Genomic DNA, 18,141 nt, shown 5'->3' on the forward strand with positions numbered 1-18,141 from the left:
GTTTCTCCTGGTGCGTCTGAGGGGTGATACCCCAGACCTTACTTTTATCCCCACTCACGCGGTCTCAGGTGTCAATCAGGTTGGGATGATGTAACCCATCAAACCAGCCCACTCTGGTTGCCCCCTGAGGGGTTTCAATGAATAGAACAGTACCAAGTAAACAATCCTTCTCCAAAAGACAATAGCAGTAAATCAATGGCTTTTGTCAGTAGGAGACATTCCACGTTGTGTATCTCTGAGCTGTCTCTCTCTCTCATTAAGTTTCATGAGCTGTTATCAATAACAACTGCCCTGGCAGCTTTCCTGTGTCTCTCTCACTTCCTTGAAAACAGCATCGAAATAGTAGCGATTTGAGATTCTCCAAAGGGCAGGGGGGGCATGGGTGACTCTGCACCCTTCTGCCCATCAGAGTTGTTCATCCTTCATAACAATATCAAGTCAAATCAAGTTTATTGCCATTTAATTATATACATGCATATAACACATATAATGTATATGGAAATGAGACAAAGTTTTATCAAACCAGGGAGTAAAGCACATAACACACTATGAAGGTAAGGATAAAGTCTACAGGTGACTCACACATAAATAACAAACTAGGGTGCTTTAATATTAAATACTGTAAGGTACGGAACAAGTTAACCAGTGACACTTCGTATATGGTATGGCCTGGAGTTCAGAAGCCTAGTGGCCTGGGGGAAGAAACTATTTCCCATCCTGACCATTCTTGCCTTTATGCATCGGAGTCTCCTGCCTGATGGTAGAAAGTCAAAGAGGATGTTGGATGGATGGGTGGGATACTTAATAATACCAAGGGTCCTGGGTATACAGGCTTCCTGATAAAGGTCCTCGATGGATGGTAGAGAGACTCCTAAGATCCTCTCAGCAGTTCTCACAGTCCTTTGTAGGGACTGCTCGACTGCTCCCATAGCAGATGGAGATGCAACTTGTCAGGATGCTCTCAATGGTGCTCCTGTAAAATGCAGCTAAGATAGGGAGGGGCGGGAGCCTTGCTTGCCTCAAAGTATATGCACCTTGATAATAAATTTACTTTAAACTTTGAATTGGAGTGGCTCCATCTTCCACATTGTTCCCCACCCATTTCTGTCACCAATATCCCCTAAAATGCCTTTGTTCCTAGTCACATCCCCATTTTGTTTTGAATCATTAATTAGACATGTCTGGTCTTCATTTGGAAATGTTTTGATTTCTGATCTTGCCATTCTTGTTATACTTTATTGTAATCCAAGGAAGACAATTTAAATTAATTTGGAAACACCCACATTATCTATGCAGCAAAGCATCCTTAAGAGTTAGATAACACCTCAACTCAGTTTTCTTCTCCACGTTGAATAAAATTACTTTAGCAACAACATATTTTTACAGAGAATTGTTTGGAAGGAAATACTAGTCGATTGGTGTGAAGCTGAATTTTATCCACATCTTACAATAATATTTTGAGATATTAGAGCTCTTTTGTTTGAGAGCAATGTTATACTCCTGATTTGGCAGTTTTACAAGCCTCTCTGCCATGTGAATGGAATTTGCAAATGACTGGAAGCTGTTTTCCAATCAGAAGTTCCCAAGGTTGTGTCGCTCAGTGAAATTGGGCAGCAACAAGTGAGGTAACGTCACTTTGCCTTGGTGTGTCAGTGACCAGTTAAGCAGTAGCCCCTGTCCAATTCCAATGAGGTGGAATTCCTTGACAGAGAATGACAAGGTCAAAATTGTCCTCATTTTGATAAGTGATGTATTTTCAGAATTTTTAACTGAAACACATTTACACATCATCAAATGCAAAATCTGTCATGAGCCAATGTAATTGAGCACTGTTTAGGGAGAGCACAACGTTAAAAATGCTTTAAAATGTTTCCTTGATACAGATTAATAACACAATACAAATTATACATACCAGGGTGTCACCTAGTTTGGACTAAACTTATCACAGTTTGACTTGATATACAAAGTCTCATTCAGTTGATACATTTCTATCTGTTGACAAGTTTATGAAATTACATAAAATCCAGACATTCTGTTAGCCACCAGAAGTAATTAGGACTTGATTTTGGAGGTTCCGCACTCATAAAATATTATTCAATTAACTCAAATTCCTACTGAAAACACATGGGCTAGTGTGGCTGTCAGAGAAATATTTCGAAATAATAGCAACATTCATCGGCTCTCCAGTTGGCTATTTAGCAATTTGTTCGAAGTTCAAAATATATTTTATTAGCAGAGTGTCACCAGATACAACCCTGAAATTCATTTTCCTGCGCGCATACTCAGCAAATCTATAGAATCATAACTATAATGAGAACATGAGAAAACTAGGGTCCTTAAAGTGAGATCATTGGTTGTGGAACATCCCAACGGATGGGTAAGTGAGTGTAGTTATCCCCTTTTGTTCAAGAGCCTGATAGTTGAGGGGTAGTAATTGTTCCTGAACCTGGTGGTGTTAGAGCTGAGGTTCTTGTGCCTTCTACCTGATTGCAGTAGTGAGAAAAGAGCACGGCCTAGATAGTGGGTAGTCCCTGATGAGGGATGCTGTTTTCCTGTGACAGTTTGATGTGGATCTGCTCAGTGGTTGGGAGGGTTTTACCCGTGCTGTACTGGGCTGAATCCACTACCTCAAGGACATTGGTGTTTCCATACCAGGCTGTGATGCAGCCAGTCAATATACTCTCCACTACACATCTGTAGGACTTTGTCAGAGTTTTTGATGATGTGCCAAATTTCCACATTCTGCAATTTGTTAAAATACAACAGGAAATATCCAGTGCAATAAATATCTTTCACCCAACATTTACGACAACTCTAAACATGGATCATTGAGCGGTACAGAATGGAAACAGGCTCTTCGGCCCATTAGATTTGTACCGCCCATGATGCCAAATTATACTAATCCCATTTGCCTGTACATGATCTATATCATTTCATTTCCAGCATATTAGCATACCTGCCTAATGCCTCCTAAACACCACGATCATGTCTATAGGTTTTTTTTCTCTCTTTTAACTTGTACTCATCTTTATATTTGTTGTGCAAGTTATGTACTATTTATGTTAATTTATGTTTACTATATGTGTAATGTATTCTGCTGCTGCATGGTGTTTATATCCTATGATAATGAGTTTGAGCTTGAGGCTTCCACCCGGTATAATGTTTCAGACAGTTACCACTCTGTAGAAACAAACTATGGTAAATAAAAAAGGATCTGGTGGTTTCCCGACATAAAACTTCTTAGGGCACTTTACGTGGGTGTTATTAAACTATTTATAATTAACAGTAAACACAAGAGATTCTGCAGATGCTGGATATCCTGAGCAACACAACAGGTCAGCCAAGATCTATATTCAAAGCCAACATTCAGTCGATGTTTTGGACCAGATGAAGAGTTCTGGCCTGAAACACTAACTGTTTATTCCTCTCCATCGATGCTGCCTGACTCACTGAGTTTCTCCAGCATTTTGTGTGTGTTATTAACAATAATTGTGTATTAACTGTTTGTTTATTAATTAAAAATACAATTTACTATAAGACCATAAGACATAGGAGCAGAATTAGGCCATTTGACCCATCGAGTTTGTTCCACCATTCAATCATGGCTGATCCTTTTTTTCCTCCTCCTCAACCCCAGTTCCCAGCCTTCTCCCCGTAACCTTTGACATCATGTCCAATCAAGAACCTGTCAATCTCTGACTTAGATATACCCAACAACCTGGCCTCCACAGCTGCACGTGACAACAAATTCCACAAATTCTCCACCCTTTGGCTAAAGAAATTTCTCTGAATCTCTGTTTTGAAAGGACGCCCCTTTATCCTGAGGCTGTGCCCTCTTGTCCTAGACTCTCCCACCATGGGAAACATCCTTTCCACATCCACTCTGTCTAGGCCTTTCAACATTCGGAAGGTTTCAATAAGATCCCCCCTCGTCCTTCTGAATTCCAGCAAGTACAGACCCAGAGCCTTCAAACGTTCTTCATATGATAACCCTTTCATTCCTGGAATTATCCTTGTGAACCTCTTCTGGACCCTCTCCAATACCAGCACATCTTTTCTAAGATGAGGGGCTCAGAACTGTTCACAATACTCAAGGTGAGGCCTCACTAGTGCCTTATAAAGCCTCAGCATCACATCCCTGCTCTTGTCATCTAGACCTCCTGAAATGAAAGCTAACATGACACTTGCCTTCCTCACCACCGACTGGACCTGCAAGTTAACCTGTTCCTGTTCAATTGTTTGTTATTAACTTCAAAAGTTAAAACTAGTGTATTTAACTGGGAATAGAGTTGCCTGGGCACCCATGAGCTGATTTACCACTTTCAGTGTCATCAGAGTCCATTGCCCAGTCCAATGTGTTGTATTTTCTTGCAAATTCTTAATAATAGGAAATTATATGTTAACCTGCCATTTTAACAGAATGTCAGGTTCCCGATTTTCCACCTTCCTCTGTACATAGGCGGCCATCTTCAGTGGTCAGAGTTCCATCTCTCATCTTTGAAGCAAAGCCCAGATCTCCAGAGCATATCCTGAACTTGGGGCGTACAGCAAAACACCAACTTCAACAACCAGTCTTCAGGTCTGAATATGGACTGTAGATTAAATTTAAAATCTAGGTTCCTAGAGATGCAAACCGCAGTTAATTGGAAAATGAGACAATGTGAGCTAACATTCATTTTGGTTGTCTGGTGTGTGGGTGTGAAGAAGGATGTGCGAAAGATGTATGTAGTTCAAAGGAAGCAAAATAGATACATTGTTAATACAGAATTGTCCTTTGATCTTTAGCATATAAAATATCATGTAATATTGGGTGGATTAGGCCTCTTCCTCCAAAAGGATCTCACTATGATGCCTGCTCTGCCTCATTTTGTCAAATAAAGGACTACTTCAGATCTACAAGCTCGGTCCCTCTGGTGACTTTGTTCACACTAAACGCACTGAATCCGAGATCCGTGTGTCAATGGGTTAGTGAAGCACCAACCTAATAACTTCATAAAACTTTCATACTTTCAAACTGCTGTGGTGCCATGTTCAAAGTCAGAGGCTTTCTAATTAATGTTCATCATTTTAATTCAAATGTAGTAAAAAGTTGAAATTACCAAATTAATAATTAAAATAAATTTAAAAACTAAAGTACTTCAATTTCCATTTTAGGCAGGAAAGTTCAGTATCATTCCACTGGTTATTAATGTTGCTTCAGCACTCACATCAGTTGGGATTGTAAGTACCTTTGTTTATATATAACACTGATTACAATATGTGCGGCATCATTTGAAATCATAATATGTACGTTTTTCATATCGAAGTAGGACTGTTTAAATTGGACTGGATTATTAAACCTGTTTAGTAAATACCTTTATACAAACTCATTCTTGGCTGATGCAGAGTTCCAAGGGGTCACTTCATTCCCCCCTCCTCTACCCACTTGGCTTCAGTTATCAACTTCTACCTTGTATTCCTTCCCCTCTCCAACCCCCACCCACCTACTTATTCTGGCGCCTTCCCCCTCCCCTCCCTTTCCAGTCCTAATGAGGGGTCTCGGCCCAAAACATCGACTGAGTTCTTAGAGCATTTTGAATGCGTTACTTGAGATGGAGATGGTGTGGGGTTAAGCGATAGTCTCTGAGAGGTTTGAATGATCTTGTAGTTAACTGGTAGTTCTGCGGAGTGGTAACGGGGTGCCTTTGGCTTGCTCTAGTTTGCGTATCAAACGTTCCAGTCTTCTGAGCCTGGGCATTGCAGGGTGTGATTGGTAAAAGAGATGTCAGAGTATCTGATCCCTGGACTCAACACAAGAGCCTGGGCAGCTCCTGATCACAGTGAGCTCAGGGGCAGGATGAACATCAGTAATCTCTTCTGAGCTTGTGGATAAATGGCTCATTCATTTGAATGGGATTATAACCTTCATTAAAATGGTAAGAGAGGCAAAGGGTTCTCTGACTTTTATATCCATTAATATTTATGCTTTTAATTGAAGTTATGCATATTATTAAACTAACTTATTTCTAAACTATTTTAATGTTAAAATGTCTTTCAACTGCTTCTAAATGTCTGGTAATCAGTTTCCTGGAGGTACTGTAAACCAGCAAAAAGTAGATGAACGTGCATTCAGAGGAATGGTGTAGGAAGGACGGCTTTAAATGGCAGGGCAATTGGGGCCCCTTCATGGGAAGGATTGGATCTCTACAAGCCAGATGAGCTACACCCCAATTTCCTCACAGGACATTTTTGCTTGTAACTCTGGGAAGTTATAAAGTAGTGGAAGAGGACCTGAGCTATGAGGAAAGATTGAATCAGTTAAGACTTTATTCCTCGGAATGTAGAAGGTTGAGAGGAGATTTGGTTGATGTATACAAATTTATGAGGGGTATAGATTGGGTAAGAGAAGTTTGGATAGGCATATGGCTGGTAGGGGTATGGAGGGCAATGGTCCTGGTGCAGGTTGATGGGAGTAGGCAGGTTAAATGGTTTTGCCATGGGCTAGATGGGACAAATGGCTTGTTTCTGCGCTGTACTTTTCTGTGACTCCATAACTCTAGCTAGGATTTGGGATGGGAACCGAACAGAAGAATCATGAAAGAGGGAAGCTTGGCTGAAAATAGAAAGAGGTTTCGGTGAAGCGATATTTTCAGGAGGGCAAGGATGAAAGGAGTTGGCAATGGCACAGAACAGCCATGGGGTTAACAAAACCAAAGTAATTCAGGGAGGACAAAGCCATCCGTGCTATCCCTTCCCAAACTGGTTCCTCATCACCACAGTGGCCTGATTCTTTATTTGACAGTCTCACCCATTTCAATTTTCTCATTGCCTATCCTGAAAATATTACATACTCCTAAATATTCATTTACTTGTTCTAACTCAGGCTAGTTACGGCTTGAGGACCACGCAGCAGAGCCTTTGGGTTGTTGAGAATGTGTGCAGTATAAGACAGGCATAGTCAGTGAGAGACAAAGTGAAGTAAAGTCTGGCCCAAAGGGAAAGATTCTGAGAAGATTTGAATGATTAGATTTGGTTTCTGTCCAGTACCTCTGCCAAATGACTCTGCCTTATGAAAAAAGTACTTACATTTCTGACCACTCAGTTTTGGAGTATATAATAGGTGATTTTTGTTTCTGATATGACCACCCGCCCATCTGCTTATACTGGTGGTATACCATATAGACTCAGTGGCTATTTTATTAGCTGCAAGAGTGGAACTCGGTGTGGTCTTCTGCTGCTGTAGCCCATCCATTTCAAGGTTCGACGTGTTGTGCATTCAGAGATGTTGGACTGCACACCACTGTTGTCTCCCTTCAGTTGCCTGTAACACCACTGGAGATTAGGGTCTTCTGCCAGCATTCACAGCTTCCTTCATGGTGTCAGTAGCTTACTCTCAGTTTAATGTCAGTCACGCAAGTCCCAGTGGAGACTCAGGAATACAGTTGCACACAGATGTAGAAGGATTCTTCGTTGCTGTGTTTGTAACAATTTTGTTTGACCAGTCAGGGTTGTTCGCCCTGAGCTGAACCCTTGAACCTGGAGAACTGATGGGCTACTCTTAGTCTGGCCTCTACCCTTTGATCTGTTTGGCATAGTGACCCTACCAAGAGCTAAAGCATAAAGCCCTGTCTCCAGCAAGCATAGTTCTCCAGAGCATTTAGACATGCAAGTCTCCAAACCACAACAAGGTCCCCTTGGAGGACACCACTGTTGTAATGTGTGGATATTTTCTGCCATTCTCCTCTGACCTCTCTCATTAACAAGGCGTTTTCACCAAGACTGCCACTCACTGGTTGCTTTTTGGTTCCTTCTCTGTAAACTCTAGAGACTGTTGTGTGCGAAAGTCCCAGATCAGCATTTCCCGAGATATTCAAACCACACTGTCTAGCACCAACTATCACCCCACGGTCAAGGTCACTTAGTTCACATTTTTTCCCCATTCTGTTGTTTGGTCTGAACAACTGAACCTCCTATATCTGCATGCTTTTATGCATTGAGTTGCTGCCACATGGTTGAGTGATTTAATATTTACATTAACAAACAAATGATCCTAATAAAGCATGTAACCACTGTCTTGGTACTCTTCTTAGAGTTCACCTGAACTGGAATTGTAGGAAGTTAACAATTATGATCACCAGCTTGATAAGACCATAAGATAAGCAAGCATTACTCACACTCACTTGTTTCAAATCTGCACCCTTTCATCAGCTCCGGGCTTAAAGTTTCGGTTTCACTTTCTACAATAGCCACAGTTGTGGCAAAGGTTATTTCAGTTAGATTGAGAATGGGTTTGTGATCCAGTTTTAATCACACTTTTACTTACTGTAGCATTGCATTTCTTTCCACACACTGGGTGTGCAGCAATCTCCACTTGCCTTTCAGTAAAATCAACAATGCCAACAAAACTAAGATTACGGTTGTGCCTTTTCTGCAGCTCATACATGGTCGATCTCCATTCTTTTCTAAGTTCATTGGGCAATTTATCTACAACAATCTTCATATTAGCAGGCATGTTCAATTCATGTGTGTCTGCACATCTTCCATGGCATTGCAACAACTTCTAAGAGAAAGACTGTAGTCTTGGAGAGCTTTTAAGCCTTCTGGTTTGATATGTGGCCAAAAATGAGCCTTCTTCCATGCTGCCCACAGCAATCATTTGCTCATCACCAAAGCTTTCCTATAGTAAAGCTTGGGCCTTTAGATACCCTTGCTTTGGTCAGGCCCACTGGCAACTTTTGACAAGCTCTACTGTTCAAGAAAATGAGATGGTGACCAAAATCTTCAGTCTTACTTTCAATGCTATTCATGAATTCCCTCATAAATGAATGATACTGCAATGGATCGCCATCTTAGATTTGAATCTCTCTAATTGCAGTGCTGCAATGAGTTGTTGTTGCATTGTTATTTCCTTTCGTGTCCTTCTGACTCCAGCATGGCATCCAGACCTAAATTACCAGTGTCATCGTGCTGTAAGTAAATGTTCTTTGAAGTGCCTTGTGCTATTGGATTTGGGCTAGATTCAGAATAGCCTCAGAATACCTTTTAGGTACAAGCTGAGAATGAACTACCCCTTAGGGTTCAAATTCGTGGCTCATAGACTTTTAATTCTCAAATGTATCCCTTTTGATATGGGTTATGCTAGATTTTCTCTGTTCCGTGCCAATATAAGAACTCTCACTAGAGAACTGCTCTGCTAGAGCACGTTTAGCACTTGAAGCCCTTAGCACTTCAAATCTGGCCATCTCGGCTGTGATTTCATCTTGCAACTTAAGCTCCTTCATCTTCCTCCAAAACTTTCCCGCCCTTTCTTCCTGACTTCTTCGAAGTTGGTTCGGTTGTTCCCCTAAGACGTGCTTATCCCTCAGTATCTGATGTCTTGCATATCAGTCAGCTAAATCAGCCTCCATTCTGATGTGTACCAATGCATGAGACATCGATCTGTTAGCAACAGAACGTGCACCATGCATATCAGACACACTGTCCTCAGTGCGTATGCTGTCCTGTAACTTATCAGTTGTCACAGCTTGTTCTTTGTCTTCATAAATATTTTCGTTTCCCTCAGGGGACTGACCTTCACACGTTATTTAATCACTCCCTCAGCCTCAAGTTTGCTGCTTCAAGCTGAAATAATTTTGTCTTCCAAGTGCGCCAAACAGACAAAGCAATGGCAATTTCATTTCAGCTTTTCTATAATAGAAGTAATTCAAGGATTTCAACTTTTCATCATTCACCAGAACTAAGGTTCGAACACTTCAGGCAACCACCCCTACAGCTTTTACATCCACCAAATTGGACACAGCAACATTTGACAGCTTTAAAACTGTTTCAAATCCAAATATGCAGCGTGAACAACAAAAACAGGTCGTACTTGCCACAAGCTGCTCCAGGCTGACGCTACTGATTTCTCAGACATTTCCTAGTGCTGATGTTTGTTTGGTATATCTGTCAAAATCTTTGTTGACAAAGTGTAGTAGCAAAAATTGATCCAAGATCAAAGCAAAACAATTACTGCCAGCCTGCGACCCCAGACAGAGTTTTTAAACCTTCGTGCATGCCCATAGCTCCAATGATCGCTCCAGAGTCCATATCCCTATTCTGATCCTTTATTAGCAATTATCAAACATACAATTGAGCGTTATTTCAGCAGACAGCAATGACCTCCATGGTCCAAACTATAAACTGCCATGAAATAAGCATAAAAATGTGATTTATTCCCTTCATTTTTACAACATCCCCACTAGTGTGACTAAATAGAGTACAGCTATATGGCTCCTACAATCGCCATAGCTGGAAGCGAGGGGGGAGGTGTGCGGTGGACTCCAAGCCAGGCCGAAACACAGAGGAATTAGAACCCCTCTCCCCAGCATCTTGTTAGCAAATATGCAGTCACTGGAGAACAAAATTGAGAACCTGAGAGCAAGATTGCTGTATTGGAAGGAAATGGGAGATTGTTCTGTTCTATGTTTGACTGAGACATGGCTTACCCCCAGCATGCTAGATATGGTGATCAGACCCAAAGCCCAATTGATTAATTGCTTGGATCGAAAGGCAAAAAGTGGAGGATTGTGTTTCATGATAAGCTCTCAGCGGTGCTCTAATGTGGCAAATCTGTCAAACTCTTGTTTCTCTGACCTTGAACATACAACACTCAAATGCCACCTGTTATATTTACCTAGGGAGTTCTCATCTATGATCCTCACCAGATTTTACGTACCACTAGCAGCCGACTGTAATCAAGTGCTGAGATACTACATGATGTTGTCTCCAAACAAGAAACAATCCATCCTGATGCATTTCAAATCATAGTCGGGGACTTCAACAAAGCTCCTTTGAAGAAATCCCTGCCCAATAACCATTGGCATATAACCTGTAGCACCAGAGCTTCCGACACACTGGACCACTGTTATACTAAGATAAAGAATGCCTATCGTTCCATGCCCAGTCTGTGCTTTGGGATATCTGATCACTTGGCTGTCGTTCTCCCACCAGCATACAGGCAGAGGCTAAAGAGCAAGGCTCCAGAGATGAGGACAACAATTGAGGTGGCCACAGGAGGCAGAGGGGCAGCTATCGGATTGTTTTGGGTCGGTGGACTGGGCTATATTCGAGGACTCCTTTGTGGATCTGAATGGTAGTCATGGACTTTATGAGAACAGTTGTAGATGAATGTGTCCCTCAACCAACAAGCTCTTGAACCAGAGGTGATAACTTCACTTGCCCCATAATTCCACATCTATGAACTCACTTTCAAGGACTCTTCATCTCACGATCTCAATATTTATTGCTTGCTTGCTTGCTTATTTATTTATTTACTTATTGTGTCTGCAGTTTGTTGTCTTTTGCACACTGGTTGAGCATCCAAGCTGGTGTGGTCTTTCTTTGATTTCATTATGGTTATTATTCTATTATAGATTTATTGAGTATATCTGCAAGAAAATGTATCTTAAGATTCTATATGGTGCCATATATGTACTTCGATAATAAATTTACTGTGAACATTGAAAAATAAAAGATATTTTACAGGGTTTTCAAGTGTTAACCTGTGAACTACTAAATTTGCTTGTTTAGTTTTCAGTGTAAAGACAGAGTAATTAGTTTGTCTTCTCTGAATTTAGGGGTCATTCCTGTGTGATTGGATTTTGCTGACCTTCATGAACAAGAATGATGTTTACAGAGAAAAGAAGTTTGAAGAGGTGAGTGTTCAAATATAAAAATTACTATTTTCTGTGGTGTGTAATTAAAAATAGTGCTTGTGTACCTCTAAGCCAGGGATTCCGCAGTTGTCCATCTCTGTTGTGATCAGATGTCAGGAAGTGTTTGTGATCAAATTTGCTTGAACTGACTGGGTTTATTGTTATGAACTAATATTTTAGTGATCAATGAGTAGCGTTTTAATTTTCCAAAATGATTAGATTAGCTTTATTTGTCATATGTATATTGAAGCATACAGTGAAATGCATAGGTTGCATCCAGTTAAGTGCACTAGTGTTGCCAAGCTTCCTGCATCAACATAGCACATCTACAACGTACAATGCAATGCAATACAATCTACAATGCATTTTTCTGATGTAGAAGGAAATTAGAGCACCCGGAAGAAAGCCATGTGGTCATAGGAAGAATGTAAAAGCTCCTTACAGACTGGTGATCACTACGCTACCAAACCACCCTCGTTAGAGAAATGTAATTTTCCAGTTGAAAAATTACTTGCGCTTATAGATTATCCACAACAGACAGGTAGCTCACAATATAACAGCCCACAGCTAGATTCAAATAACCTGGAGATTTCTGCCTGTGGCAGTAAATGTTCTTCATTAAACCGACTGATAATGTTTGAATCTCCTGTTAGAGTGGGTCAAGCAGCAGTTGTGTGCAGCAAAAGAATTGTAGATGTTTGGGGTTGAAATACTACATTAAGACAGGTGAGAGGAGAAGTAGTTAGTGTAAGAGGAGAGTGGGGGTAATGGGACAGGAGCCGAGGTGTTTGGCAGACCAAGGATGGTGGGCAGGTCAAGGTATTGGGGGGAGGGAGGAAATTTGGAGAAAGAGGCATATGGATGGTGGATGGAGGCAGACAAAAACAAATGGGGAGGACAGCCTGAAGGTAACAATAGCTAGGAGGATGATAAACAGTAACATAAAGGGTAACACATACAAAATGCTGGAGGAAATCAGGTCAGACAGCATTTATGGAGGGGAATAAACAGTTGAAATTATGAGCCAAGACACTTCATTGGGACTGTTTAAACTGGAAATTGGGAATGCGAGTAGCAGTGCTGTTAACCAGATGAAGACAAACATACAATTTCAAGATGCAGGTGCTGTTGCAAGGTGAGTATTTGGTTATGGTGGAAAAAAATAGTATTTTTAGGTTAGTGGTGTAACTGACAGGATGTGAACTCGCTTACTGATCTTGAAACCATTATACAAGTCTGTTGTATTTCACACAGTACTGTTCTTTAGACTCCTAATACTGATTGGTTTCTGCTGCTTGTTGAATGCAAGATTCCCTATGAATTCAGATTTCCATTTCATTTTTCTTTAACTCCAGATCACAATTTCCAGTTGTTTATGAAAACCATGCCCTCCCTTCCTTGTTGTAGGCCGAATAGTTTCTCCAAAAATCCACAATTCCTGCCTCTGCTCCCAAATCAGAGGATCAGGCCAGCTTTAAGCTGTGCAACACTACTGAATGCTGTTCACCCAAAACATTAAGTCTGTCTCACTTCAGCTGCTGCTCGACCTACTGGGCATTTTTAGCACTTTCTTTACCTTAGATTTCTAGTGTCTGCAAGTCTGATGTCGGAACAGTGCAAGTTAGGTTTAACTGATGCTAGAAAACAATAGTTGGAGGCTGGCTGTATGTATGGATCTCTATGTGTTCATTTTCAGTTCAGTTTAGTCCCTGACACCACCCCCCCCACCAGTACTGTATTCATGACAATTTTGACAATTCATCTGTAGAACTGTTGTCATCTTTCACTGTTCACTATATATTAAGATCTTTGACTGATCAAGCTTTCAGTGCATAGACAAATAACAGGCCAATAGCTTACCAATGGAAAATCAGGAAACAAACTCCAAATTTTGCTACAACCAATTGCATAGCAAGACAGAAATAATGTCTTTATAAGAGAGAGAAAGAATTGCCTATATTTTGAAATAGTACTCTAAATATATCAATGCTAGAAACAGTAAAACTGCACCTAACCACTGCTTTGGGCAAGTGACTGAAAATCTTTCCATTTCTCATATGTAACTAAGCAAAGATCTACACAGTCTTCATGCAGTGCAGTCACCTTGGCTGGTTGTTTGACACAGACACTACCTCTATGCCTCCACCTTCATATGAACTGTAAAAGTCTATGGGTTCTTGATTACTTTTGTGTTATGCTTGTCTGTATGACTTTAAATCCTCCTCTTAACTAGTCAATGAAAAGTTGCATACAGAGGGATCCTGATGCTGAGGTACATTGTAGGGTGCACTGGAACACAATAATTAGTGACGTAACCTGGGGTCCTGAGTGATTCGGGTCTTTCAACAGCAAGCACCCTTACCCAGGAAACCCAGCCAGGGTTGTCCAGGCCACGGCTTCAGCATTTGTCCACGGGTCACGCCTCTTGATCCATAGCCATCTGGAGGCTCACTCAGCAGCCTCTGACTATCCTGATGGCTCCTTCCTTTGCAGCCCCAATAAAGCCAAGGGCTGTAGGTTCTGCAGAGTGAGTACACATCAAGATCTCTGCACCCCACCTCCACCGGTATTGGTTCATGAAATGGGGCAGGTAGACATGCAGATACAATCAGCAAATGGAAAGGCAAAAATTAAGTGGGATTTAATTGCAAGATAGTTGCACAGAAGGAAGGTAGTCTTTCAAGTAATTGTAGTGTGCTGGTGAAAGACTACGTGTGAAGTACCTGGAGAACTAAGCGTTGGTTATCTCTCCATCCAAGGGAGAATATAATTCTGACAAAATATCTTTGACTTGAAGCTCCAGCTTTTTTTCGCCTTCCACAGTTTCTTCCCAACTGGCTGAGTGTTTCTAACATTTGTGTTTTTATTTAAGATTTCTAGCACTTGCGTTTTCTTTCACACTTCTGAAGAATGTAGTTATTTTGGAATTGGTTTAGCATTGATACCCAGGTTTGATCCTTGAGTTGCTGACTCACTGAGTTGAGACTGAATAAAACCAATTTGTACTCACTGGAGTTTGAGAAATTCTGAGCCGATCTCATTCAGACATGGAATATTCTGAGAGGGAGAGATTGATATTCTGAGAATGTACACTGTTGTTTCCTCAGCATGGAGAATTTAAAACCAAAATAAATTGGAAAGTTTGCTCAAAGGATTGTAAATTATTGGATTTTTTTTATTCCAAAAAAAACCTTGAATATAAAATGACAACAGTGTTTAGGCAGACATCTTCATTATTCAGCAATATGGGGTTTCAATGACATACAGTCTAAAGTTTGAGCAATGAGTTTGAGCATTATTGTCATTGCTGAGAACGAGATTGCAGGGCTACTTCATTCTGTGCAAAACAGCATACTGGCAGTTCAATGACTAAATTTAAAATAACATCTGGGTTACTTAGAATGGCATCCAAGTTACTACTGAACAAAAAACAAACAACACTCAAATTAAAAGAAATAGTGGCGGCCTCATTCAAGCACTGTACATGCCCAAGTTATAAAGTACAATGATCCAATATAAAATACCATCAAGAATTAAGGCTGAAATTTTAAAAAAACACTGAAATCAAAGGAAGGTTGCTGCTCCATTTAAACCAAATATTGTACATGCCCATGTAATTAGGCTTAAGAGATGGTCTATAGTGAAGACAATTGGCATTACCAGTTGCACAAGAGCCCTAGGAGAAAAGCTATTTTTCAGTCTGGATTTTGAAAATAGTTAAGATCTGAAAATAAAAAACTAAAGATGTAAATACAACCTGCAGCAAGATGTTCTTCTGTCCATACCTGGTACAATGGTTCCATTTGCATTTAGTACATAGAGATATTCATGAAACTTTATTTTTAAACTACACAGGTACATAATGAAGAAAATAAACTGGCACATGATGTTCCTGGAACTGCAGAAAAGAAATTGATGACAAGACCTTCACATGATTGTACAGATTGTTGATTTAGATAACATTATCAACAATGGTACATTGTAGGTAAGGTACATCAAGGTGGAATAACTCTTGGGCAATCAAATTAAAACAAATAGATGACATTGATTTTTTGTTTAGAGTGAACATTGTTTTCATGATTTCTCCAGAGTTTTTGTATAGAGAGCCACCACCCACCTTTGTCTTGGACACAAACTAGTTAAGAAATCAAACAGGCTCTTTCTCAATTGCATTAGTAACAAATGTGACAAATCAGCTACAATACTAATGTCATATACAATACAAGATATGTTTAGGCACGGAAACTACCACTGTCGACTGTTTAATATTGCTCTAGTGGCCAAAATGGCACTGTCCAAAGAACATACCACTTGGTCAAACAAGAAAACCTGCACTAACAAACCTACCCACTAATCAATACCACTGGAGATATTTTTTTTAAACTAGACATTCCATTTCTCTTCTTAAGAGCCAGTAACTTACTCTAGATAATTCTCTCCAGCTCTGGGAACTGATCAGAATAAGTCTTAGTGAGAAAATGGAACAAATGGAGCCTACAATAGAGATAGATAGGCTCTTGATTAGCCAGGGCACCAAAGGGTATGGGGAGAAGACAGGGGAGTTGGGATGACTGGAAGAATTGGATCAGCCATGATTGAATGGCAGAGCAGACCCAATGAGCCGAATGGTTTTTAATTCACTCTTTCCCAGTCAATAACTGATCCAGCTCCCCCTGTTCTATTTAATCTGTTAAACTGGAGTGGTCTTTCAGCTCCAAGTCTTCACATCTCCAAAGTAAATGACTATTGTTCTTAATACCATATAGCTAAGGTTTGTTAAACTAGAAAATATTCTTACAGCGTTACTCTTGTGGCCTTTGAAAGGTCTTTTATCAGACCCTGTAAGGGAATAAAAATTGATCATGCGTTCCTGATGTGGTCCATCTGTCTTCCAAGTGACATGTAACATCAGATGACATAACAAATAATACCTTCAAGGAACATGCTTTCTGTTGGGTATAACACTTATATCTAGGCAATAAACCACCTGTGTATTGTGTATAACAGAGAAAACTTTTTCTCCTGAAGTTCTTTTGTGGCAATGCAGCGGTTCCCAACCTGAGGTCCATGGCATAAAAGGGTTTGGAACCCTTGCTCTAATATGTATCTATTTATGCCTTTTCAGTTCAGCTAGTACCCGCACAGTAACTCAAGACAAACATTTAACTAAGTTGCTATCATTCAACAGGTGTCAACTTAAGACAGTGCATAGGGTGGACAGTGATAACATTTTCATTATGATGGGCATAGATAGGGTAGAGGGCATCTGAGAATTTTCTTTTCCACCTGGGGATGGCCACAGACTGGGACATATGGCCCAAAGTTATATAGAGGCAGATATTGTAATATTTTAATAAAGTATTTGGACAAGCAGTTGAATAATCAAGGTGAAGGTTGCTACGGACTACGTGCTGGTAAATGTTATAAATGAATATTTGATAACTAGTATTGATGTGGTGTGGTGGTCTGAAGAGCCTAATTCAACACTGAACAACTCTATGCTAATAACAAAGGGGAAAAAGTACAGATATTTAAAGGCAATGACAACCCTGTTGATTTTAGATTTCATGTTTATATACTCAAAGGTTTTCATATTATAAATCATATTCCTATAAAGGATTATTTGTAGATAATTGTTTTTTTAATATAAAGTCCACCCTTTTATTTTTAAAGATCATTTTTAATCCTTGAAAACCTCTTCAGTAATGTTTATGGAAGGTGGAAATAGGGAAAGAAGTTTGTGGAATAAGAACATTTATACAGTTTAGCTGACAATGACTAAACTGCAATTACAAAGTTTCTTGCTACTAAGGGATCAGTGGGCAACTGTGAAAGCTTAGTGCAGAAATACATCAGAGCAAGAAGAAACAGGCCTGGGATTGCACCAAGTGAATTAATTTGGCTGTTGAAAGCCTTTGGTTACTTTCAGTAATCTTAATTACTATCTGTTGGATTTTTTTTTGAAAATATTGCTATCTGTATGCTGGTTTAGAGCAAAATTAAGCTTGTTTGTGATTCTTCTCAGGAGAAACCAGGTTAAAAGCCACCATGGGGCTCACATATGAAAGCAAGCCACCAGATACCTGAAGCTTGGCATGAGTCTCAAGACGTATAAGATTTCTTTTAAACAACTGATCTGGATTGCACATATCAGAACTTCTACATGTGTAATTTCAGTTTTTTCTCATCTTGCAAGCATATCTTTTTTTTTTCCTTCTTTATACTTACTTGACACCTCTTTTCTGAATTATGCGATCCATTTATTGGCTGCCAAATTTTCTGCCACTTTCTTAATCTAATGCAATAATGACAGAAGACAGTAAAACTAACCCTTTGAGGTCTTGTAAATTGTGATAATATCAAAATCCAACTTAACGAAAATCCTTTTCAATCAGGGCTGCTAAGCTTCTGCATCAAGTGACCAAGTCCCAATCATCACTCAATAGTTAGGCTTTTGCAGTGTTTAGTA

General features: G+C 40.0%; 1 protein-coding gene across 6 annotated transcripts in view; it reads left to right on the plus strand.

Annotated features, from left to right (window-relative positions):
* Nucleotides 1-18,141, plus strand: part of LOC132404044 (P2X purinoceptor 2-like) — an 86,269-nt gene that overhangs the window by 67,127 nt on the left and 1,001 nt on the right. For 4 of the 6 annotated variants that reach the window (XM_059988020.1, XM_059988016.1, XM_059988018.1 and 1 more), the window contains 3 exons: nt 5,155-5,220; nt 11,595-11,672; nt 15,528-15,657. In XM_059988020.1, the coding sequence (XP_059844003.1) occupies nt 5,155-5,220; nt 11,595-11,672; nt 15,528-15,623 (240 nt within the window). In that variant the 3' untranslated portion in view covers nt 15,624-15,657. Of the gene's footprint in view, nt 1-5,154; nt 5,221-11,594; nt 11,673-15,527; nt 15,658-18,141 lie in introns of those variants that run through there. The other 2 variants (XM_059988022.1, XM_059988017.1) reach the window with 1 other exon arrangement.

Source organism: Hypanus sabinus, chromosome 13, assembly GCF_030144855.1.
Source record: "Hypanus sabinus isolate sHypSab1 chromosome 13, sHypSab1.hap1, whole genome shotgun sequence".
Lineage (NCBI taxonomy): Eukaryota > Metazoa > Chordata > Chondrichthyes > Myliobatiformes > Dasyatidae > Hypanus > Hypanus sabinus.